Consider the following 27,111-nt stretch of genomic DNA (forward strand, 5'->3'; position numbering starts at 1 on the left):
AGTAGGTTGTCATGCCCTTCTCCAGGGGATCTTCCATACCCAGGGATTGAACACATGTGTCTTACATTGGCAGGCAGGTTCTTTACCACTAGCACCACCTGGGAAGCCTGATATCAGGACATACCCAAATTTTAAAAAATTATGCAACTTTTAGAATGTCTATATTAATAATATTTATACATACAGTATATTCTAAGTAGGTTTATGACTCATGTGATAATGCTCTCCATGTAATCTAATATATCAAAGTGTCCGACTCTTAGCGACCCCATGGACTGTAGCCTACCAGGCTCCTCCGTCCATGGGATTTCCCAGGCAAGAGTACTGGAGTGGGGTGCCATTGCCTTCTCCGAATATATGAAATACTACTAGTTAAATATTTCTCTCCAAGATGCCTCAGAGACCCTCTAAAATGTCCCAAAGTTAGCTGGAGGTCAAAAGAACTTTAATCAAAATTTGGTATTTGGGAAGTTTGTCAAAAAGTTTCAAAACACTTGGTCAAGTAAGAGCATAGGTCACTGAGAAATAATACTTATTCCCTAACCAAAGTTGCAAGAGATCTCAACAGCAAATGCAGGCTGCTTAAAGGCACAGAAACTCACAAAACCTGTTAACAAAAGAGCATTCAAAGGAAACTTTGTTTTCTTGATAGAGAATGAAAAGCAAATCTAGTCTTGCACCAGCTTGCTTTTAACAACAAAATTCAATTAACTTCAATCTAAACGTAGCCAATCCTGACCATCCTCAGGATGGTCTGTATCCCCCGTGTTAGTCTGTTCCCCATGCTCTTCTCCGTACAGAAACAACCAGCTCTAAGACAGACTCACTTTCTTTTCCCCTCAGTTCAGTTCAGTCACTTAGTCGTGTCCGACTCTTTGCGACCCCATGAATTGCAGCACACCAGGCCTCTCTGTCCATCACCAACTCCCGGAGTCTACCCAAACCCATGTCCATCGAGTCGGTGATGCCATCCAACCATCTCATCCTCTGTCGTCCCCTTCTCCTCCTGCCCCCAATCCTACCCAGCATTAGGGTCTTTTCCAATGAGTCAACTCTTCGCATGAGGTGGCCAGAGTATTGGAGTTTCAGCTTCAACATCAGACCTTCCAATGAACACCCAGGATTGATCTCTTTTAGGATGGATTGATTGGATCTCCTTGCAGTCCAAGGGACTCTCAAGAGTCTTCTCCAACACCACGGTTCAAAAGCATCAATTCTGCGGTGCTCAGCTTTCTTCACCGTCCAACTCTCACATCCATACATGACCACTGGAAAAACCATAGCCTTGACTAGACAGACTTTTGTTGGCAAAGTAATGTCTCTGCTTTTAAATATGCTATCTAGGTTGGCCATAACCTTTCTTCCAAGGAGTAAGCGTCTTTTAATTTCATGGCTGCAATCACCATCAGCAGTGATTCTGGAGCCCCAGAAAATAAAGTCTGACACTGTTTCCACTGTTTCCCCGTCTATTTCCCATGAAGTGATGGGACCAGATGCCATGATCTTAGTTTTCTGAACGTTGAACTTTAAGCCAACTTTTTCACTCTCCTCTTCCATTCCTCATACCTGGTTCATTGAAAACACACATCCTACTTTCCTACTATATGCTGAAATTCTTCCCTAATTACATATTTAAATTATAGAGTCCTCAACTCTTAAAAACCTTAATTTCTAGTGAAAACTGAGAAAGTAACCAATTATGATGTCTTCTAAATTAATATTCTGTAGATTGGTGAACATAAATGCCAGTGATAGTTTCTAAAAACATTTGCTTTTTAAAAATATTTATTTAAAAAAATTTATTTATTTATTATTTATTTTACTTCTATCAAACATAGGTATAATAAGGGCATTATACTTTAATAACTCTGAAGACTTGTCTGTATTAATTAAATCAACAAACAAGGTTTAATACCAGATACTAATTTAATACTGAATATTTCCCAGTTCTTGTAAACCTGAAATTAATTCTGACCAGTCATTTTCTGTATTTTTGAGAACTTACGTAAGCACTTAATTTTCTTTAAGCCAATTTAGTAGAGCTCATTGACATTAATTTTGATAATACCATTTGATAATGTAGATGGTATTTGATAATACCATCCAAAGATAAGGACATATATATATGTATATATAATGTACACTGACATTTAGACAGATACAACCAGAGAACTCATAGATTCATTTTTTTAAACTTAGTCATGAATCAGGTATTACAACATAAAATTTAGTAGCTTCTTTCCTCTTTTTTTTTCCCCCTAAGTCTCAAAAATTAGTGATCATCTAGATAAGATAAATAATCCTGAGAGCCATGGTCTCAAGGCAGAGGGAGAGAAAAAGAAAAGCAATTTCTCCTAGAAGAATTTGTTCCTGCAAAGTCAGAATTCTGAAAAGACGTTTTATCAAGCTTTCTTTTTCTAACCATGTATACCAAAATTACCAGTTCTGAAATTTTAAGAGTTTCACCTAAACCAATTTCTCTGGAGTCTGAAGAATATTGTGGCTACACAGGACTATAATAAAGTATCATCTTAATCTCTTAATAAAATATCATCTTCTTCATAGGCTCATAGGTAAAATCCTTCTAGTCAGACAGCATTCATCTAAGAGAGCTCTGCAGTGGACGGAACCAGACTTTCCCATGTCACAAAGCAGAATGGCCATCATAAATCACAACACAGGACACAAAGTAGAAAACACACTTAGGCACCGTTTCGTAATCAGACACTTCCTTCATCTCAAGATTGCAGTCTCTCAGAAAACCTCCTACAGAGACACAGAACCTCAGTACTGACAAACAGTAAATGGAAATATCTCAGGTTGTCGAAGATTTCAAAGGGAGGAAAGGAGGACAGGTTGAAAGAAGAGGGGAAGGAGGCAGGACAAAAAGGGGTGGCCTTATGGACGTCTCCTGACACCTACAGATGCCCAGGCATTATAGGAATTTTTCCTGGGCTTATAGGAAGGAAGGATGGGAACTTGGCCCTATCAGAAACCAGATAAGATGATTGGAGTTCTCTGACCACCAGAGGTGATCAGGCTCCATCCCTCAGCTCAGGCTGAGGCCCTTCAATCAGGCTTCTGTGTCCAGTACCAGGATAGAAGAAAGGGTAGGATAGGAGGGATTGAAAAGAGAAAAGAGAGAGGGAAGGGGAAAAAGGTCAACCAAGTCTCTTGTTTGTTACCTGGTCGGGGCACTCTGGCCAGTCATCTGCATCAGGGGGAGACCAGAGACTAAAGGGCTCTGGTAGCAGCTGCTGGGTCTGGTTTATGGGTGAGTGAGCTGGTCCCTGAATTCCACAAGTGGTCAGGCTGTCAATCATAGCAAAAGGGTCCCACCAGAGTTGCATGTTGTCACAGGAAGGGGGACCCCTTCCAGGGCCTGAGAGTGGACTCTTGTCTAACACTCAGAAATGAATTGTTCAAGGAGGCACATCTGCTGACAAAGCAAGCAATTTTATAGGGAGGAGGCATCTGGATGGAGAGTAGCATAGTCAGGGAACCTAGAAGAACTGCTCTGCCACGTGGATCATGGTCTCAGGTTTTATGGTCATGGGGTTAGTTTCCAGGTTGTCTGGCTAATCATCTTGCTTGCCCCATAATCTGATTCAGGGTCCTTCCTGTTGGCACATGCTTCTCTCAACCAAGGTGGATTCCAGGGAGAAGGACTCTGGGAGATTGGTCATCTCCTTCCTCTTTTGGCCCCTCGTGAATTCTCCCAGTTAGTTTTTGGTCGAAGCACCATGTTCCTTATTGGAACCTCCTTTTGTGAGACAGCTTGGGCAAGTGGGCTTGGCCAAGGAGGGTGGTTTTGGTCAACAGTTCCCTAACAGTTCCAGGTTCTGTTTAATTTCTGAGCTGCAGGGCCAGATTTGAGGCCTGCCTCATGGGTGGGCATTTTAGTAGTTTTTCTATCATATGAGCACCAGCAATGTGCTGGACAAAATGTTGAATGCTGGAAATACAAAGAAATAAAATAGTCACAATCTTGAGCATGCAGAGCCCGGCTGGGGTAGACAGACTGGAAAATAATACAGTTTGGGAAGTACTGTAATAAGACTATGAATTTTGGACTTCTTGCCATTCGCTGAAGCCTCGAAGTAGATGGAACCTGTCACTTTGAAATGTGTTTGGGGAATGAGTAGTGAACTATGGTTTTGTTTTTCTTCTCATCCTCCAGTTGGAATTGTTCCGAAGTTAGTTATTGTGGAAATGCTTACCCATCTGTCACTAGAAATGATCAGAATGATTCTTTTTAGCACCAACAAATAAGCATCAGGCTGCTTACTAAAATAAGATCTCTTAGTAACATTAGTCTCCAGGCTTAACCTTTGATTTTCATACCTGAGGTTGGAAGCCTCAATTTTGGTAAAATTAGTAATGATAAGTATTATATTGTATATTTATGACTATCATAACAAAAACAAGGGTTTGAATACACACTTAGACATTCAGTAGGAGAGGGAATATTTTAACTGAAGATCTAAGCTTCGTGGGTTTTAGGGTAGAAAGGGAACTTACCTTTTGGATCTAGCTTCCCAGGTTAGTTAGCCCACCAGTGTGTCCTTCTACAGAAGTCTTTTTGCAAAAGATTGCAGAGAAATCTCCCATCAACAAAAAAGCTCCAGGATCTTGGTAGTGTTCCTAAGTAATGGATTGTTGAATTGATCCAGGTCAAGCCTTTTTCTTTTTATCTGACCTAAGACTATAGGGTCAGCTTTTGTGCAGTTAATTGAATTGACCCAGCAGATAAGGCTATGGATAGATAAGGTGTTAGTGGAGAAAAGGGAATCAGAATTTGGTCTAATTTGCCGAGGAGAATAGAGACGTCCATGGTTAGAGGGGTAAGTCAAAAAAAGGAACATTATCAGGAACTTTACTGATCTGTTCTTTCCCTTTTGCCTGCACTACTTTTTTTTCAGTTGAGCCCCTGCTTAGTTTCTAGCAGGGAAAAGCCAGCAGTTACATTCTAAGTGCTTAGGTATAGTGAGTGATGCAGAAATGCATGCAACACAGTACTGGTCTACAAGAGTATTGGCCAAGGTCTGGACCAGATGTGGAAACTAGGTTCTGATATGGAACATTGGTACTATTAGGATGTCTTTCAAATCTAGGCCCAACTGTGTGGTGGAGAGGAAAGCATCTTCCATTTCTTTTCCATGTTGTTATTCCAGCTATATTTTAAGTCTAGGATAAACAGTTCCAGGTCATGGGAAGATAGCATAGTATCTCATTCTCATAACTGCCTCAGTAGTTTTAATAATCACTGTAGTGTCCATTTATTGGGCATGTATTTTCCATACCCAATAAATACTCTCCATCTGTTGTATCATTCAATTCTTATGCATTTTATAGATGAGAAGCCTGAGTCTTAGAGAAGGACCAGGTTGGTAGGTTAATGATTATATAGTCATAGAAAAAACAACCTTGCTAGGAGTTATTTACAGAAGATACTACTGTTATTCCTTTGGCTCTGCCCGAAGATTCCATTTATTCTTAGGGATTTACTGACAGAGCTCAATTTTGTGCCATTGCCAGTAAAAACAAGTCCTTGTCACCTGCTTCCCATCTGATTATCAGGAGACTATTTGCTTAACAATGATTTGATAATAGAAGTTAAACTTCTGAACAGTGGAAAGAGTCCTTAGCTCTGAGTTCTTCATTGCATTCATTCATTTTTTTATTCACCCAACAAATACTTGAGTGCCTTCTTTGTGCCAGGCACTATTCTAGATGCTGGACATAAGGGAGTGAGCAAAAGAAGCCGAGTTGATGCCTTTATGAAACTTTTGTTCTAGTCTAGGAAGGCAGTCAATTAAAAAGGAGAAAAAAAAAATGTGTCCGTCCATCCATCTCTATCTAATGTTAGAGAGAAGTGCTGTGGAGAAAAATAAAGCACTATAAGGGAGATAGACGGAGAAGGCAGTGGCACCCTACTCTAGTACTCTTGCCTGGAAAATCCCATGGACAGAGGAGCCTGGTGGACTATAGTCCATGGGGTCGCTAAGAGTCGGACACGACTGAGCGACTTCACTTTCACTTTTCCCTTTCATGCACTGGAGAAGGAAATGGCAACCCACTCCAGTGTTCTTGCCTGGAGAATCCCAGGGACGGTGGAGCCTGGTGGGCTGCCGTCTATGGGGTCGCACAGAGTCAGACACAACTGAAGTGACTTAGCAGCAGCAGCAGCTTTCCTTATAGTCCAACTCTCACATCCATACATGACTACTGGAAAAACCATAGCCTTGACTAGATAGACCTTTGTTGACAAAGTAATGTCTCTGCTTTTTAATATGCTGTCTAGGTTGGTCATAACTTTCCTTCCAAGGAGTAAGCATCTTTTAATTTCATGGCTGCAGTCACCATCTGCAGTGATTTTGGAGCCCAGAAAAATAAAGTCAGCCACTGTTTCCACTGTCTCCCCATCTATTTGCTGTGAAGTGATGGAACCAGATGCCATGATCTTAGTTTTCTGAATGTTGAGCTTTAAGCCAGCTTTTTCACTCTCCTCTTTCACTTTCATCAAGAGGCTCTTAGTTCCTCTTCACTTTCTGCCATAAGGGTGGTGTCATCTGCATATCTGAGTTATTGATATTTCTCCCGGCAATCTTGATTCCAGCTTGTGCTTCATCTAGCCCAGCGTTTCTCATGATGTAATCTGCATATAAGTTAAATAAGCAGGGTGACAATATACAGCCTCCTTGTCCTTCATCATCTCTTGGAGTGTGTGCAAGCTCATGTCCATTGAGTTGGTGATGAATTCTTTTCTCTTAGAGGAAAAAAAAAAAGAATACTCCTGAAGCAATCATAGAATGACTCGCAAGAGCATATAATGAAGTGCCCAATTCCGACTGCATTGCGCGAGGTTTCAGGGAGTGGAAGCTGATCTGTTGTGGGCTGAGGGAGTCAGAACAACTTCATGGAAGTTGTGGATGGGGTTGGGCTGTAAAGATGGAGTTTGAGGGGCAGCCATGCCAGTGTGAGGAGCCCTTAAGAGGGAAGACTTATCAGGTTGGCTGTGGTAGGGAATTAGGTCAACTGGATTGGGGGGGCTGATCTAATGATAGATGAGGAAGAGGGGAAGGTGGAATGGGATGAAGAGAGCCAGGCCGAAGAGCTGGCTGCAAGTGACAGGCATTGCACTACTGCAGATCCTGAAGGAGGGAGCATTGGGAATCCAGGAATGAATCCTGAACTCCTGCTGATGACTTGTTTCAAGTTCTAGTCTCTGAAAGATTATTAAATGGAAGTGGAACAAGTTCCTACATATGGTCAAACTAACTAGTTTTTTATGCTTCTGATAAAAGGGACCAGAGCTTTGTTTGTTAAAATGCTTAGTAGGCTAGTGAAGTGAATCAATTTTATTTTACTGAAATTCAGCATATATCATGTTGCTCAACTATAAGAAAGTTCAAATATCAAAATCTCCCAGTTTTCCTTTTAAAAAGCTCCCTAAAGTGCTCTTTGAAGTATACTTGTATACACATCCTTGTAGGAGCTGAAGTGCCAATACTTTGGCTACCTGATGGGATAAGCCAACTCATTGGAAAAGAGCCTGATGCTGGCTGGGAAAGACTGAGGGCAGGAGAAGGGGATGACAGTATGAGATGATTGCATGGCATCAGTGACACAAGAGACATGAATCTGAGCAAACTGCAGAAGATAGTGAAGGACAAGGAAGCCTGGAGTGCTGCTGTCCATGGTGTCGCCAAGAATTGGACCCGACTTAACAACTGGACAACAACAAAACAAACCAAAAGCCTACTGACAAGATTTACATTTTAAATTTAGGTATCTATACTATTTAAAATCACATTATTAAAATCACAGTAATTTAGAAATATTGTTCTTTCTCCTCCTCATATTCATAAAACATTGTCTTCAAATTCTTCATATCCATCTTTGAGTTTAATGTTTTTATTATCATTGGAGCTACATCTTAGATCTATGAATATGTTTCTGCAGGCCACACTTTTAGTTTTTCGAGATACATCCCTTTTGAATATGGAAAAGATACTGAATATTTTATCACAAGTTACAATTATTATTTTTACAATGTGTCCAGTTGGTGCATGTCTTTGATCTTCACAATTTAAACACTTTATTACTTTTTAAAGGGGTCTTTGAAAGGGTTTACAGTGGCAGTTTACACATGGATGTGTGAGCTCATATCCCCAGGCATTAAAGCTGTGTTGAACTTGTCCTCTTTCATTAATACCATCAGCTGACCTCTGTAGGTAGCCAAAACCAATCGTAACTGAGGTTCTTTTAGGCTGATGTATCAACCCCAACTGGTTCATATTCAAAATAAAGAATTGAAAGAACTCCCCACAGCAAGAGTTACTTTGTAAATATTTCCTATAAGGTGACTTGTTTTCTCTGAGGGATAATTTTTTTAGGATGAATCCTTTTCTTATATTTAATCTATTAATGATTCTTTTACCACTTCTTCAGCATTTGTGAGAATCGCAGGCAGCAACTCTGCTTTCTGGAATGGGCCTTCTCTGGGAGAGAGGGGGAGATGTAGGGAGAAGGGAAGTGATGATCTATGATATGAAAGTTGGTGCAGCATGAGATTTGCTTTAGATAGAAGCTGTGAAAGAAAAAGTACCAAATGTATGAGTTGTTGTTTTTTTTCAACCACTCAGCTATGAATGGAAATTATTCTGTGCTTCCGATTGAACTTCTAGAAAAATTCCATGAGTTGTCTTTTGAACAGAGCTGTCAAGAATGCAGGCAGATGGCTAGATCTGCATTTGTATTGCCATGGCACCTAAGTCTTGGGGACTTGGGGGCAGTCACTGCATCTCTGACCCCTAGATTCTGGGTGGGCCCCATCCCAGTAGTTTCTGATTCGATAAATCTATGACCTGAAAATTTATATTTTTAACAAGCTCAGCTTGGTTGCAGGTACAGTGCCTCTGAGGTACTTGCTCTAAAGGTTTCTGTTGTTGGTTTTTGTTTTTTTTTCTGTTGTTGGTTCTTTAAATCCATTCTCCTAATGACGGACAACTGGGCCGTTGCCAGATTCAGGATATAATGAATAATGCTGTTATAAACATTCTCATAGAAATCTTTTTATGATCATGTGCTTTCATGGGTTAGAAACCTGCAAGTGGAATTGTTGGATCACAGGGTAGGTGTATGTTTAGTTCTAAATGAAACCACTGGCCTTTTCCAGAGTGACCATACATGTTACACTCTCACCAGCAATATGAGGGCTCTGGTTCCTTGACACCCTTGCCAACATTTGGTGTTGTCCTTCTTTTCAACTTTAGTCATTCTGCTAGTGGATGTGGAGGGGTATTGTTAAAGAAAAAGTTATTCATGACACATGTTAAAGAAGACTTTATTCAAGGAGGACTGCTATGATGGTGTTTTGCAGTAGGGGGGAGAGATTGGGCTCAAGTCTGAATACAGCAAGGAAAATTGGGAATTGATAGCATTCTTTGGCACTGCCTTTCTTTGGGATTGGAATGAAAACTGACCTTTTCCAGTCCTGTGGCCACTGCTGAGTTTTCCAGATTTGCTGGCATATTGAGTGCAGCACTTTCACAGCATCATCTTTTAGGATTTGAAATAGCTCAACTGGAATTCCATCATCTCCGCTAGCTTTGTTTGTTGTGATGTTTCCTAAGGCCCACTTGACTCCAGACTCCAGGATGTCTGGCTCTAGGTGAGTGATCACATCATCGTGTTTATCTGGGTCATGAAAATCTTTTTTGTATAGTTCTTCTGTGTATTCTTGCCACATCTTCTTAATATCTTCTATTTATGTTAGGTCCATGCCATTTCTGTCCTTTATTGTGCCTATCTTTGCATGAAATGTTCCCTTGGTATCTCTAATTTTCTTGACGAGATCTCTAGTCTTTTCCATTCTATTGTTTTCCTCTATTTCTTTGGATTGATCACTGAGGAAGGCTTTCTAATCTCTCCTTGCTATTCTTTGTAACTGCATTCAGATGGGTATATCTTTCCTTTTCTCCTTTGCCTTTAGCTTCTCTTCTTTTTTCAGCTATTTGTAAGGCCTCCTTAGACAACCATTTTGCCTTTTAGCATTTCTTTTTCTTGGGTATGGTCTTGATCATTGCCTCCTGTACAATGTCACGAACCTCCATCCATAGTTCTTCAGGAACTCTGTCTATCAGATCTAATCCCTTGAATTTGTTTGTCGCGTCTACTGTATAATCATAAGGGATTTGATTTAAGTCATACCTGAATGGTCTAGTGGTTTTTCCTACTTTCTTCAATTTAAGTCTGAATTTGGCAATAAGGAGTTCATGATCTGAGCCATAGTCAGCGTCCCGTCTTGTTTTTGCTGACTGTATAGAGCTTCTCCATCTTTGGCTGCAAAGAATATAATCAATCTGATTTTGGTATTGACCATCTGTTGATGTCCATGTGTAGAGTCTTTTCTTGTGTTGTTGGAAGAGGGTGTTTGCCATGACCAGTGCGTTCTCTTGGCAAAACTCTATTAGCCTTTGCCCTGCTTCATTCTGTACTCCAAGGCCAAATTTGCCTATTACTCCAGGTATCTCTTGACTTCCTACTTTTGCATTGCAGTCCCCTATAATGAATGAAAAGGACATCTTTTTTGGGTGTTAGTTTTAGAAGGTCTTGTAGGTCTTCATAGAACCGTTCAACTTAAGCTTCTTCAGCATTACTGGTTGGGGCATAGACCTGGATTACTGTGATATTGAATGGTTTGCCTTGGAAACAAACAGAGATCATTCTGACATTTTTGAGATAGCATCCAATACTGCATTTTGGACTCTTTTGTTGACTATGATGGCTGCTCCATTTCTTCTAAGGGATTCTTGCCCACAGTAGTAGATATAATGGTCATCTGAGTTAAATTCACCCATTCCCCATTTTAGTTCACTGATTCCTAAAATGTTGATGTTCACTCTTGCCATCTCCTGTTTGACCACTTCCAATTTACCTTGATTCATAGACCTAATATTACAGGTTCTTATGCAATATTGTTCTTTACAGACTTTACTTCTGTCACCAATCCCATTCACAACTGGGTGTTGTTTTTGCTTTGGCTCTGTCTCTTGATTCTTTCTGTAGTTATTTCTCCATTGTTCTCCAGTAACATATTGGGCACCTACTGACCTGGGGAGTTCATCTTACAGTTATCTTTTTGCCTTTTCATACTGCAAAGATAGACACAGAAGTACAAAAGTCAAGGCCTGACTGGGAGGAGGATTTAGAGGAGCATAATTAAAGTTTATTAAGTAGAATCTCTTGGACAGCAAGGAGATCAAATCAGTCAATCCTAAAGGAGATCAACTCTGAATATTCATTGGAAGAACTGATGCTAAAGCTGAAACTCGAGTACTTTGGCTACCTGATGTGAAGAGCTAACTCATTGGAAAAGACCCCAATGCTGGGAAAAATTGAAGGCAGGAGGAAAAGCGGACAATGCGATTGTTGGATAGCATCACTGACTCGGTAGACATGAGTTTGAGCAAACTCTGGGAGATAGTGAAGGACAGGGAAGCCTGGTATGCTGCAGTCCATGGGGTCGCAAAGAATTGGACACCTCTGAGCGACTGAACAACAACAACAATAGAGTCTCTGTCAGTGTTACATTGTAGACTATTTGCTTCTAAATTGACAGAAGCAGTCTCTAATTGCTTTCAACATCTATTTAACTACTATACATATAAATACACATACAGCGTGTGTGCACAGATGTGTTTGACTTTTCAAAAAAGTAGTTGTGGTGAAATCTTGGTGTGTGCTTGCGTGCTAAGTCACTTCAGTCGTGTCCAACTCTTTGTCACCCTGTGGACTATAGCCTTCCAGGCTCCACTGTTTATGGGATTCTCCAGGCAAGAATATTAGAGTGGATTGCCTTGCCCTCTTCCAGGGGATCTTCCTGACCTAGGGATCAAACCCCAGTCTCCTGCATTGGCAGGTGAGTTCTTTACCACTAGCACTACCAGGAAGCCCAGAATCTTGATATTAAGTGTTTTGTTTTAATTCTTAATAATTTCTAACTTATTATTATAAAAAATTTCAAATATACAGAAAAATTGATAGTATTTGTTTGCCTTCCACCTAATTTCCCCGACCCCCATAAACTGTTCAAGGATAAATTTTAAAAATGATAAGATCTTGATTCATACAAATATAAAATGAGCACGTGTCAAAGATTCTATTTGACTCATGAACCCAGTACTTCAGATAAGAACTCAACATGCCATACATTTATAGTCAGATAGGAAACAGAAATAGATTTGTAAATGGATTCAAAACTGGTCAATAGTCATAGAGTGATAGTTAGTTGCACTTTACTAGATAAAATTTGCATTTCTGTGGACAGAAATTATTTGCATTACTGTCAGTTTTCTGCAAATTAACTTCTATTTCTACAGAGTTGTGAGATAGTCTAGTCTCACAACTAGACTAGAGATAACCTAGAAGAGATAACCCAATAATGGATCATCCAGCCAGGGCACAAGTTTTCCTTTGGGGGTTGTGACTGTATGTTTACATGGTATGTGCGCGTGTGTGCGTGTGTGTGTGTGTATGAGTCTATATGTATAAGACTATTTTTTCCCCTGGATCTTGAAAGAAGATGAAGTTATTTTGACAGTTAACCACTAAACAATAAAGCATGCGTCTCTTAAGAATAACATTCTATATAAAGACAATAAAATCACATCTAAGAAGATTAATAATCAGATAATCACGATGGTATGATCACTCACCTAGAGCCAGACATCCTGGAGTGCGAAGTCAAGTAGGCCTTAGGAAGCATCACTACGAACAAAGCTAGTGGAGGTGATGGAATTCCAGTTGAGCTATTTCAAATCCTGAAAGATGATCCTGTGAAAGTGCTGCACTCAAAATGCCAGCAAATTTGGAAAACTCAGCAGTGGCCACAGGACTGGAAAAGGTCAGTTTTCATTCCAATCCTAAAGAAAGGCAATGCCAAAGAATGCTCAAACTACAGCACAGTTGCACTCATCGCACATGCTACCAAAGTAAAGCTCACAATTCTCCAAGCCAGGCTTCAGCAATACGTGAACTGTGAACTTCCAGATGTTCAAGCTGGTTTTAGAAAAGGCAGAGGAACCAGAGATCAAATTGCCAACATCTGCTGGATCATCGAAAAAGCAGAGGGCTCCAGGAAAACATCTACTTCTGCTTTATTGACTATGCCAAAGTGTTTGACTCTGTGGATCACAACAAACTGTGAAAAATTCTGAAAGAGATGGGAATACCAGACCACCTGACCTGCCTCTTGAGAAATCTGTATGCAGGTCAGGAAGCAACAGTTAGAACTGAACATGGAACAACAGACTGGTTTCAAATAGGGAAAGGTGTACGTTAAGGCTGTATATTGTCACCATGCTTATTTAACTTATATGCAGAGTACATCATGAGAAATGCTAGGCTGGATGAAGCACAAGCTGGAATCAAGATTGCCGGGAGAAATATCAATAATCTCAGACATGCAGATGACACCACCCTTATGGCAGAAAGTGAAGAAGAACTGAAGAGCTTCTTGATGAAAGTGAAAGAGGAGAGTGAAAAAGTTGGCTTAAAGCTCAACATTCAGAAAACTAAGATCATGGCCTCTGGTCCCATTACTTTATGGCAGATAGATGGGGAAACAGTGGAAACAGTGCCAGGCTTTATGTTTTTGGCTCCAAAATCCCTGCAGATGATGACTGCAGCCATGAAATTAAAAGATGATTACTCCTTGGAAGGAAAGTTATGACCAATCTAGACAGCATATTAAAAAGCAGAGACATTACTTTTCCAACAAAAGTCCGTCTAGTCAAAACTATGTTTTTTCCAATACATGTATGGATGTAAGAGTTGGACTATAAAGAAAGTTGAGTGCCAAAGAATTGATGCTTTTGAACTGTGGTGGTGGAGGGACTCTTGAGAGTCCCTTGGACTGCAAGGAGATCCAACCAGTCCATCCTAAAGGAAATCAGTCCTGAATATTCATTGGAAGGACTGATGCTGTAGCTGAAGCTCCAATACTTTGACCACCTGATGTGAAGAACTGACTCATCTGAAAAGACTTTGATGCTGGGAAAGGTTGAAGGTAGGAGGAGAAGGGGACTACAGAGGATGAGATGGTTAGATGGGATCACCGACTCAATGGACGTGAGTTTGAATAAACTCTAGGAGTTGGTGATGGACAAGGAGGCCTAGTGTACTATAGTCCATGGGGTCGCAAAGAGTTGGACACAACTGAGTGACTGAACTGACTGACTAAGAAGATTAAAAATAATTCTTTAATATCATCTAATATTCCAATTTGTTTTCAGTTTGCCCAATTTCTCAAGATTCTTTTTATATCTTTCTGGTGTGTTTTGAATCTTGAGCCAATCAAAGATCCTTTATTTCAGGTTATTTAAAATTTTTGAAGAGCTCATCCCTTGGGACTAAATTTTCTGATGACTAATCCTGATGACCTTTCTGGTAACATTTCATGTAGCATTGTTTCTGAAACAGATGCTTTCGGATGTCATCCTCCTCTAAAGAGAGCCATATCACTTTCATTAACATAGTCACAAACTGTGTTCTTTGCGCTCAAGGGAAATGAACCTATGGGCTTTTTGCTGTTTACACAAGAGAAAATTATCTCTTATTGTAGGGCTGTTAATAACCTTTTGTATTATAGCCAGTTGGTAGCTGCCTTGCCTGTGGGGCTCTCCTGCAGAAAGGAGAGATTAACTAGAACAGAATAGTCCCTTGCTTTGAGATAAAAAGGAGACATGGAAATTCAAGATAAAATGAAAAGCCAGGGAAAGGGGACACCCTTTAGCATCTCTATATTGAAGCTGAATCTTCCTTCCTTTTTTCCTTACTCTCTTCCTTCCTAATTCTGACTTGAGAGTGATACAGTGTTAGAGTTCTTCATGATTTAGGTAACTTTCTTTTTAAATAGTTACCCTCAATTCTCCTATATTTAAAGTGAGAATTTTGATGAAATTTTAAAAAGGAATTTAATTATAATTCTCGTTTTATAGACACTATGCAATTGTTGTGACTGCTTTCCTTAATTCTGTCCCAAAGGCTAAATTTCTAATTTTACTAATGTTTGGAGGCCCTCAAGACCACTCTTAGGTTCACTGATTCACTACTAGTTCAGTTCAGTTCAGTTCAGTCACTCAGTCACGTCCGACTCTTTGTGACCCCATGGACTGCAGCACACCAGGCTTCCCTGTCCATCACCAACTCCTGGAGGTTACTCAAACTCATATCCATTGAGTCGGTGATGCCCTCCAACCATCTCATCCTTTGTCATCCCCTTCTTCTCCCGCCCTCAATCTTTCCTAGCATCAGGGTCTTTTCAAATGAGTCAGCTCTTCTCACCAGGTAGCCAAAGTATTGGAGTTTCAGCTTCAACATCAGTCCTTCCAACGAATATTCAGGACTGATTTCCTTTTGGATGTACTGGTTGGATCTCCTTGCAGTCCAAGGGACTCTCAAGAGTCTTCTCCAACACCACAGTTCAAAAGCATCAATTCTTCGGCCCTCAGCTTTCTTTATAGTCCAACTCTCACATCCGTACATGACTACTGGAAAAACCATAGCTTTGACTAGATGGACCTTTTTTGGCAAAGTAATGTCTCTGCTTTTTAATATGCTGTCTAGGTTGATCATAACTTTTCTTCCAAGGAGTAAGCGTCTTTTAATTTCATGGCTGCAGTCATCATCTGCAGGGATTTTGGAGCCAAAAAAATAAAGCCTGGCACTGTTTCCACTGTTTCCCCATCTCTTTGCCATGAAGTAATGGGACCAGAGGCCATGATCTTAGTTTTCTGAATGTTGAGCTTTAAGCCAACTTTTTCACTCTCCTCTTTCACTTTCATCAAGAAGCTCTTTAGTTCTTCACTTTCTGCCTTAAGGGTGGTGTCATCTGCATGTCTGAGATTATTGATATTTCTCCCGGCAATCTTGATTCCAGCTTGTGCGTCATCCAGCCCAGCATTTCTCGTGATGTACTCTGCATATAAGTTAAATAAGCATGGTGACAATATACAGCCTTGACGTACTCCTTTCCCTATTTGAAACCAGTCTGTTGTTCCATGTTCAGTTCTAACTGTTGCTTCCTGACTTGCATACAGATTTCTCAAGAGGCAGGTCAGGTGGTCTGGTATTCCCATCTCTTTCATAATTTTCCACAGTTTGTTGTGATCCACACAGTCAAATGCTTTGGCATAGTCATTGAAGCAGAAATAGATGTTTTTCTGGAACTCTCTTGCTTTTTCGATGATCCAGAGGATGTTGGCAATTTGATCTCTGGTTCCTCTGCCTTTTCTAAAACCAGCTTGAACATCTGGAAGTTCACGGTTCACGGATTGTTGAAGCCTGACTTGGGGAATTTTGAGCACTACTAATGTTACCCGAAAACTGGGTTTCCCTCTTGGTGGATGTTGAGCCAAAAGACACAGCCAAGTCAAAGATAGAAGCAGGAAAGATTTATTACTACAAATAGGGAGAACACTGGGAAATCTTTCCCAAGGCAGTGTCTCCCTTAACAGCAAAGCTGGGGAAGTTTTAAGCTAGGGTACATACATATTCATGATGAGGCTTAAGTCCAAGGTTTAGTTGATTAAAGTCAGAAGGGTCAGTAAAGGTCAGCATCATCAGCCTTTTGGTTCCAATAGATCTGGTGGTTGAGGCCTCAAGCTACTCTTTACCATTAAAAGAGAAATAAGAATTTTCACAACTGATGTGTTATCTTTGCTACTGTTATTTTTCTTGCCTGATAGTTTCTGCATTCTTTGTTCTCTTAAGATCATTGATTACTAAGACCTGTTCAAGGGCAAGTATTGTGGCCAAGCTTAGATCCCAGAATGGCTTAGGCCAAAAATGGCTTCTCTTACGTCAGGAAAGTCATGTCTGGTTTTCTTTCTCTGGTGACCTCTACCTTTTCTGCTTATACAGAGATTCAGAGTACTCAGAATATAGCTGTACTCAAGGTGATGATTTATTATAGCAAAAGGCTAGAAAGCAAATCAGCCAAGGGAGAATACTCGTGGGGTGAAGTCTGCAGGAAACTAGGACACGTTTCTAAGAGTCCTCTCCCAGTGGAGTCACAGAGAAGGAGTTTAATTTCCCCAGCATCAAACTGTGACCACACATGCAGAACTACCAGGGAAGCCCATTAGAGACTTGTTGTTCATGGTTTTTAGTGGGCCTGGTCACTAAAAACCAGCACCCTCTTTTTAGAATAATTCCAGGCCCCCAGAAGGAAAATAGCTGCTCAGCATAAACTACGTTGTTTATACAGTTTAGACTCCATGAGCCACTCTTATCAGCCCTGGGAATGGTGGGAACCCTTGCATGATCTAGGCTCCCAGACTCCGGCCAGGGTCTACCTTTCAAGGAGGCTTTCCTAAGGATAGCAGTCTCAGGCCTGCTATGTTAACTCTTTTATATACATAGCTTTTTTCTTTTCCTTCTGCTATGCAAATCAGAACATTCAAAGAATGCTTATATCTTCCCAGTGACAAAATTACTCAGATTTATATAACACTGGCAGAGAAGGAGAAGCAAAAAAGGATATTGCATGCTTTGGCGATTACTTTCATTTTCTCATCCTCAGATGACTAGTTTTTAATTTCTGTGTTAATCCATTACTATTTGTTCAAAAAACTGCAGGCTTATTGCTAGTACTATTTTAAAAGTTGTACTCTAAAAATCATACTTGCGCTTTGAAGTGATTGTTTTCTCTTAAAAAAATACACCAGTTCCTAAAAACAAGCAACAGAATGGGAATAGGACAGGGAACTTGTATCTACAATACATAAAGATTTATTACAGTTCATTGATAAAAAGACAAATAACCCAGTTTAAAAAATAAACAAAGATCTGAATAGACATTTCTCCAAACAATATCTACAAGTGTCCAATATGCCTGTAAAAAGATGTTCAGCATCATTGGCCATCAGGGAAGGGCATTCAAAACTACAGTTAGATACTGCTTCACAAACACTAGGATGGGTATGATCAAAAATACACAATAGCATGTTGCTGAGGATATGAAGAAATTGGAACTCTCATATACTGCTGATGGTAATATAAAATGGTATGATGCTGTGGAAAAGTCTGGTAGTTCCTCAAATGATTACACATTAATATATCATATGATCCAGCAATTCCACTCCTAGTGATGCCAACAACTCGGCCACTGGGCACTAGGGCCAAATCAGATCTCAGAGGCAGAGTTTTGGGTGAAGTAGAAAATAATGCCTGGCTGGATGAGTTACAAGCTGGAATCAAGTTTGCTGGGACAAATATCAACAACCTCAGATATGCAGATGATACCACTTTAATGGCAGCAAATGAAGAGGAACTGAAGAGCCTCTTGAGGAGGTCTTGAAAGAAGGGAGTGAAAAAGCTGGCTTAAAACTCAACATTCAAAAAACTAAGATCACCGCATCTGGTGCCATCACTTCATGGCAAATAGATGGGGGAAAAGTGGAAACATTTTATTTTTTTGAGTTCCGAAATCACTGTGGATCTTGGGATGACTGCTGCCATGAAATTAAGAGACTCTTAGTCCTTGGAAAAGCTATGACAAACCTGGACAGTGTAGTAAAAAGCAGAAACATCACTTTGCTGACAAAGGTCCTTATAGTCAAAGCTGTGGTTTTTCCAGAAGTCATGTATGGATGTGAGAGTTGGACCATAAAGAAGTTTGAGTGCCAAAGAATTGATGCTTTTGAATTGTGTTGGAGAAGACTCTTGAGAGTCCCTTGGACAGCAAGGAGATTGGTTAAATTCAGTTCAGTTCAGTTGTTTGGTCTTGTCCGACTCTTTGCGACCCCATGGACTGCAGCTCCAATCCTTTGGCCACCTGATGTGAAGAACTGACTCATTGTACAGACCCTGACGCTGGGAAAGATTGAGGGCAGGAGGAGAGGGGGACGACAGAGGATAAGATGGTTGGATGGCATCACCGACTCAACGGACATGAGTTTGAGCAAGCTCCAGGAGTTGGTAATGGGCAGGGAAGCCTGGCGTGCTGCAGTTCATGAGGTCTCAAAGAGTCGGCACCAGGACCCTGTCCCAAGGCTGCACTGTTGTTTCCTGGCTACCCCTCCCTTATCTCTGCATCCCTTCCCTTCCCTGATTAGCAACTGTTTGAATCTGCACTTTGGAAATCAGGGAAGGTCATGGAGGCTGCTGTCTGTTACTTACAAACAAGGAATGGATAAGGGGTGCTGGCACAGAAAGGCTCCCGTGCTCAGGAGGCCCAAAGGGTCCTTCTCAGTTTCATGCGTGCATGCATGCTAAGTCACTTTAGTCGTGTCTGACTCTTTGTGACCCTATGGACTATGGCCCACCAGACTCCTCTGTCCATGGGTTTCTCTAAGCAAGAACTGCAGTGGGTTGCCAATTCCTACTCCAGGGCATCTTCCCAACCCAGGGACTGAATGCATATCTCTTAAGTCTCCTGCATTGGCAAGGAGGTTCTTTACCACTAGCACCACCTGGGAAGTTTCACTAGGTATATACATATGAACACATATGTCCATCCAAAAACTTGGACAAGAATATTCATAACAGCATTATTCATAATAGCCAAAAAGTAGAAGCAACCTAAATGCTTGTCAACTGATTCCTTTAATATAAAATATTCAGAATAGCCAAATAGATAGTGAAAGAAAGTAGATTAGTGGTTGACAGGGGCTGAGAGGATTGCAGGTGATTGCTTAGGGGTGTGGGGTTTCTTTTTGGAGTAGTGAACGTGTTCTAAAATTGATTATGGTGATGATACACAGTTCTGTGAATATACTAAAAACCTCTGAATAATACACTTTAAATGGGTGAATTGAATGGTATGTGAATTATATCTTGATAAAGCTGTTGGGAAAACGTACCCATTCTTAAGAGAAAATAAATTGAATTATTTGTTCATTGTCATTAACAGCTGATCTGAAATACTCTGGTATTTATTAGAATTTATAACGTATGTTTTCAGACACAAGTCAGTTACTAACTTCATTGGACTATCACTTGTTCATTCTGAAGAAGAGTGATTAGGAAACCAGAATAGAAATGAGAGTATGTTGGGAATGGTTTAAGCATTTTCTTCTTTGCAGGTATGACATACCTGTGTTTCTGTTAGGTCTCTTAACTTTAGAAATAAACCTCGGTTTTCGTCACCTGGTTCCTGGCTGCTTATGTTGCCCAAATGGTGACTGATGGTGGGACTTCCCTAAGAAGTTCTTGGCTGGAAGCTTTGCCTCCTGAGGGTCTTAAGTGTCAGTTAGTATGCTCGTGCATTTGAATATTATTAAGTCATATGGATGTGAATTGACTTGTGTTTGGGTACAGGAAGTGAGTTTTCATCCTACTTGCTTTTTGTTTTATTCAGAATTCATCAATTCACTTGAACTATAACAGTATATTATAAAAAAACAAAACAACAACCCCCCAGTATATGGTACACAAATATTTTTATTTAATGATCTTACGGACATATGTTTCTTGTTGTTGCTTTTTTTAATCTTGTTCGGTGTATATCAAGGAAGGCATGGCTGACAATGCAGTCTGTGTTCCACCAAGTCTGGTGCTTTGCATTAGTCCCATATCAGTGTCTGGTAGGGAGAAAGAATCCTGAGGAGTCTGGGACAACTTTCGTACTCCTCCTGAGACAATCTCACAGTGACTTCAGTCTGTTTTCGAAGTATTGTAAATTCTTTGCCAGACAATCCCTCAAGCTTATGTTCAAAGGCAAATACCAAAGCATATCCTGAAACCAAATATAAACGAATTTTAGATTGGCTGCCATTTTAGCTGATACACATCAGTGCTCCCCTCATCATGATTCTTGCACACTTGTCAAAGGAGCTGGAAGCTCTAACTCAGTGGGCGTTTCAGAAATATTAAAGAATGCATTTTTTATATTTCCTGAGATAGTTATATAGCATTATTGACTCAATGGACATGAATTTGAGCAAACTACGGGAGATAGTGAAGGACAGGAAAACCTGGCGTGCTGCGGTCCATGGGGTCACAAAAAGTTGGACATGACTTAGTAACTGAACCACAACGAGAGGACATTATTACATATCTTTAATCTCATCAAGGACTGGCCTCATCACAAAGCAAAGATGGCTGTGAAGGTGAAACCCTGTGTCCTGCTGGCCAGTCCCTTCCTGCACTACTGTTCTCTTTCCTTATAGAAGCTGGGCTGGTGACCATATCATGGTGTGGTCTTCAAAGGAGAGTGGTCGTCTCATTTCCTTTGTGACTTTACTTTCTGAGATTCTGGGTTCTATGGGACTGTGGATTTGGCGTGTGACACAGGTCTAATGACCTGATGTGCTGTTTCTTTGGTGTTTCCACGATCGATATTCTTGTAAATCCCTTCAGGAATTTTAATACTGTTCAGTCTGTATTAAATTATTAAATCTGACAGTAAGAAGTAGGACCCTTGGCAGAAATTGAGTATTTGAGAATGACCAGTTAAAAAACACCTAAACAACTTCATCGAGTAGGCAAGAACAGATCTTTCAAGCAAAAGGGATCTGTCTTTATCTCCGAGTAACTGCTGTCGGGGTGCCAAACCCCAGAACCGCCATTAGTTTGGATATTATGGATTAGTTTACTGGAGAAGTGGGTTGTGATGTTAACGTGGTACAGACCATTCTTTCTGTCCTTGTCCCAAACCTGTCATCCAGCCAAGCTCCTGCGTGCAGTCATATCATGCTGTTAGGTACAAAGCCACACCAAGGAACTCTAGCCAGTAGGCATTTGTGGCAAGAGGAACAAAAAGTTGTTAAAAGTCTTACCTGTTTTTGTTCTCTCTCTCCCATCTGCTACATCCTTACCAGACAAAAGTAGAAGAAAAGATCCAAGAGGTCTTCAGATCTTACAAGTTCAACCACCTTGTACCAAGGTAAGCTGTGGTTAGCAGTCTGAGTGGATCTGGGAAATACCATCTCCCGTGGGAGCCTTTCTTCTTTCCTCCTTGAGCTTGTCCGACCTCGGGGTGTTGCAGCTGTGAGGCTGGTGTTTCCTCACCTTGTGGCTCCCTGGAGATGCTCCTGACCCCAGCTCCTACCACTATTAGAATACCGACTGGACTGGCGGAGTTATGCACTTGAGCTGAGCCATCACGTGTTACATGGGGATCCCCCTCAGGGCCTGAACTCTGAGCTCTGAAGATGGAGAGAAAGAGAAAGAGAAAGTTTGTGATCCTGTAGCTTAGTTCTGACCCACTGCACTGGTGTTCAAAACTCTCAAGTTCTTCTTTTTCACATAACACTTTGAAACAGATATAGAGTAAGGGGGATGGCAAGGGATGGATTCCTTTGGTGTATGTTATGACTTGACATAACAGATGGGAAAATGTGGGATGTTTGAGCCTCTCCCAGCCTGGCCCTTGTTGGTGACCGTGCAGCAGATTCTCAGGGCCACATTTTAAGTGAGAAATACAATGCCTTTTGTTTTCGTTGGTGCTTAGCAAGTTGAAGCCTTCTAAGCTCTTTTGAGGCAGAAATTCCAAAAGGGTGATTATAAACAGAAACTTATTAATGTGAACCTTCATTTTCTCTTTTTTTCCTCCCAGTTTTGTAATGTATCACACTAGAATTTCATAAGGGCATTTCTCTTCTAATCACAGATTGCTTCTCTGAAACCACCCTGTGTGATCTTTCCTCATCAGTAGTTCAAATTGTGTTTGCTCATCATTTTATTTTGATGTTATGGTACTTTTCCTAGACAATCTCTGAACATAGAGTAGTTGGGCCGCTGGCTGGTTCTCTCTGGTTGGGAAGCTTACGGGTGTAAAATCTGGCCTGACCTTTTCATGTCTCCCAGCTTCCTGACACCTCCTCACACACTGACTCCTGGAGAGTCAATCTGTGGGTACTTTTACTTACTGGAGCATTACAAATATTTCTAGCCTCAGTTAACTTTGTGTCTTTGTTTTTTGTCCTGATGTCCCTAAAAAAGAAGTTTTGCTAGAAAACTCTGATTCACCAAGACAGAAAAGAGTCAGAATAAAGGGAAAGCCAGGTGGAAAAATTCTCTTCATCTTCCTTCCCTGGAGAAGGAAAGGAAAGCATCAGCTAACAAGAGAAGTCTTTTTCCAAACTGCTAACCTAAATCTCTCCATTAATCCAAAGCCCCGACCTCAGAAAATGAATTATTGCTCTTGTCATGAGTGGCAGCTGGAGCTTAGCAAACAACACCATTTATGTAAACAGTTCAGGGAGAAGGAGCCCTCTGGCCAGTACAGGCTGTTTTCCCGGAGGTGGTGGGACTTGGCAATGGTGTGGGGCACGGTGGCTTCAGGAGGGGTTTGTGGTTAGAGTTGCACTGTGATGACTCACCTGTTGTTCTCTGAGTCTCTGTCCACTGTGGACATACGTCCTCTGCGTTCCCCAAAGGACCTTTGATCATTTGACATTCCCTTTTTACCCACCATCAGAATAGAGGCCTTGGGCTTTCCTTTTATCCTTACTGAGATGGAAGGGAGGATGGGAGTTTATAATCTGAGAAGAAGCTGTGTTTGGGGAGTGGTAGTGGAGGACAGTAAGGGAGGGAAATCCCTCGATTCGTAGGTCTTTAGGTCAGATGTGGGTAGAAAACAAAAAATGTTCCTCCTTTGTGGAAATAGAATACATCAGCGTTCTGGGTTTATGTCAGGAATCTGACATTTCCCATTTTATCATTGTTGCCTATGAAAATGAGTGTTTTAAAGGATGCTAATTAGCATCTTATGTCACAGCATGCTAATTAATATTAGAGGCATTACACATTGTGGGTGAATAACTGAGAACGTAAATCAGCTTATCAATGTAAGGCTGGAGCCTAAAATCTTCACTGTGGAATGAATTTCTGGGACATAAGAAGAAATATGAAAATTTCATCAGCATTTTAAATTACTATCACAATCACAATATTTAACATTTCGTCAGTCAAATTTTAAAATTCTGGTATTATATTGCAGGAACAAACCTTCCTTGTTAGCTAAAGTGAACATTCAGATATTGGTGATTAATCTAGGTGACACGGCTCGCTTGTGTCTCTGAGGTCATGATGTTGATCGGATGTGATAGAAACACACACACACTCCCGAAACCACTGACCATGCCCTGGTCCAGGGATGTCAGGAATGATGCTGAGGAGGCATCCATCTATTCAGCCTTTCAGAGCCACTGCCAGGTAGAAGATTTGGCTGAAATTCAAGGCTGAAGCTGAATGTTGTTACATCCTACCATTTATTCCTCATCCAGAAATGGTTTTTTTTGCTCTCAGACTGTGAAACATGTATCTTCTCTGGAGTGAGGTGGTCCATCTCAAGAAGCCTTTGGACCATGCTTTGAACAGTATTGTCTATCAGCATCCTGCTTTCCCATAAAAGTTAATTTTTCCTTCCCTCTGGTTAGTCATTCTCACTGTCTCACATGCTTACGGATTTACCTTCTTCCATGTATTATGTATTAGCTTTAGTAACAAACCTGAAATGCATGAACCACACACACACACTCACGTAGTCACATAAAATTTTTCATTTGTCAGGGAGTTCCTGACCTAGTAGTTAGGATTCTGGGCTTTCACTGCTACAACCCAGTAACCCAGGTTCAATCCCTGATCTGGGAACTGAGATCCCTCAAGCCATGTGGTATGGCAAAAAAAGAAAAACTAGAAAAGAAACCCCAATTTTTCTGGTGGGTGGGGGGATGTAGCTTGGTGCTCCTTGGAAGGGGGAAATAATTGGTAATGCTAATAGAGCACTGAAGGTTAAGTGTTGGCAGTGTTTCTGAAGCCAGAATACTCTGGGTTAAGCTCTCAAAGCAGTTCTCATTTGGGCATCTGCTCAGCTTCCATGCTTTCTGCCTTTTCTGTGTGTGATGCTGCTTTAGCATTTCCCAAATCCTGTGCAGTTAGAAGATGTGGTCCTTCACACTATTGTTCTATCCAGGGTCCTTACAAGTTAAGTTCATCTTCCCTCCCACCCTCCCTTGAATGACTTATTACTTACGTGCCAGAAGTGTACTTTTTGACTGGAGAAGCCCCTGACTTTAGTGGGTTCAAAACCCTCCCAAAGGCCAGCAATGGACCAAATCCCTGTTCTCTCATCTGTCACAAACAGATTCTCAGGGATGGTCCAGATTTAGGGGGAGGGAGTGTATTTGCTCTCATTCAGTCTGCCATGTTCATTTAAAGTCATTCATTCCTTCACCCATCTGGAAACAGTTTCTAGGGGGTCAGGCCCTGCCAGGCTCTGGGAACAGAGTGAATGAGGCTGACCTAGGACCTGGTCCTGCTGGGAGCAAATTCCGGGCTTTCCCTCACCTGGCTTGGGCTTCTCATTCTCCTGTCAGTTCTCTAGTGAGTCCCCACCTTCTCTGTTAATGGTCTCTTGCACCCTCCTGGTTTTTCTTGTCCACCACACCCATCCTGGCCATGCCTGTGTGATGAGCTCTGTCAGCAGTGTGCCGGTCTCATTCCATTCCCTCCCATCTCTGCCTTTCCACTCTTCCTGGATCACCAGCCCTCACCATGGCACTGTCGCTACTTCTGCTAAAGGGTCCTAGCAGGACTGCCAAGAAAAATCATTCATCAGTGCCTTCTGCATGGCTTCATCAGAAGTTTATATTCCTCAGCTCCAGCTGGGCCTCCACTCCTGTTTATTATTCCTTATTTGTCTTGGGTAGATTTTCTAACACATTCCCCACAATGACCAAGCCACACTGTCCCACGGTCTTGCCTCCTCATCCACGAGAAAACCGAGGCATCCCACATGTTTCATTGGCATCCCTATTCATCTACTTCAGCCTCCTCTGTCTAGCTTCACACTCTCCCATTGTTTCTGAGAATGGAGCCTCATTCATTATTGTCAGGCTTGCCTTACTTCTCCTCCTGACATCCTCGCCTGATTACACTGCCAGTGCTTTAAACCCTACCTCTCACCCTGGACCTCCTTGAAAAAAGAAATCGAGTTTCTTCTGTATAATCTGGAATCTGCCCTCCCCACTCCCCAAACTCTCTCGAAGTTTACCAGCGACTCTGTAGTGTCCTCTCCTCAGTCTCACCACAGCACCCGCCACGGTGAAATATCCACACCTCCATGAAATGCTCTCCGCCCGCTCTGTCTGTGACACGACCCTGCCTCGGTCCTTCCCCTGCTTGTTTGCTACTCTTTACTTCCCTCCTCTGGCTCCTCGTCCTCGAAGCCCTCAAAGATGTCGTCTTCCCTCAGCTCTGCCTTTCAACTTTTCTTTCTGCCTTGTCTTCTACTTCTGTAGCTTCACCTGTCATCTGTGGGCAGATGAGTGATTCCCAGTTCATCTGTGTCACCAGGATCCCTCTGCAGAGTCCCACATGTGTTTCCAGTGATTTAACTGACATCCTCACTTGAAATAAAGTCCTAGTGTTTTGAACAGTCAGCCTCTCCTGGGCACTGTGGAAGAACTGAGTTCTTCTCACCTGGTTGACTTTTTTTTTTTTTAATAAATTTATTTATTTTAGTTGGGGGCTAATTACTTTACAATATTGTGGTAGTTTTTGCCATACATTGACATGAATTAGCCATGGGTTTACATGTGTTCCCCTTCCTGGACCCCCCTCCCACCTCCCTCCCCATCCCATCCCTCTGGGTAGTTGACTCTTTTTTGTTTGTTTGTTTTTAAATTTAATTGGAGGCTAATTGCTTTACAATGTTGTGTTGGTTTCTGCTGTATAACAGTGTGAATCAGACATAGGCATACATATGTCCCCTCCCTCGTGAACCTAGCTCCCAGCCCACCGTCCCCTGGCTGACTCTTAATAGGGTCTTACCCTGTCTTCCTGCTTCATCTATTTTCCCACTTAGTACTTTCATCAGTCCCGGAGAAGGCAATGGCACCCCACTCCAGTACTCTTGCCTGGAAAATCCCATGGACAGAGAAGCCTGGTAGGCTACAGTCCATGGGGTCGCTAAGAGTCGGACACGACTGAGCGAATTCACTTTCACTTTTCCCTTTCATGCACTGGAGAAGGAAATGGCAACCCACTCCAGTGTTCTTGCCTGGAGAATCCCAGGGACAACGGAGCCTGATGGGCTGCCATCTATGGGGTCGCACAGAGTCGGACGCGACTGAAGCGACTTAGCAGCAGCACTTT

General features: G+C 41.5%; 1 protein-coding gene across 4 annotated transcripts in view; it reads left to right on the plus strand.

Moving 5' to 3' along the window:
- The window catches only part of FNTB (farnesyltransferase, CAAX box, subunit beta), a 77,793-nt gene that overhangs the window by 5,347 nt on the left and 45,335 nt on the right, over positions 1-27,111 (plus strand). For all 4 annotated transcript variants that reach the window (XM_081509931.1, XM_081509932.1, XM_081509933.1 and 1 more), the window contains exon 2: positions 21,831-21,895. In XM_081509931.1, the coding sequence (XP_081366057.1) occupies positions 21,831-21,895 (65 nt within the window). The remainder of the gene's footprint in view (positions 1-21,830; positions 21,896-27,111) is intronic.

The sequence above is a fragment of the Giraffa tippelskirchi genome, chromosome 7, assembly GCF_054371585.1.
Source record: "Giraffa tippelskirchi isolate mGirTip1 chromosome 7, T2T-mGirTip1v1.2.pri, whole genome shotgun sequence".
In the NCBI taxonomy this organism is placed as follows: Eukaryota; Metazoa; Chordata; class Mammalia; order Artiodactyla; family Giraffidae; genus Giraffa; species Giraffa tippelskirchi.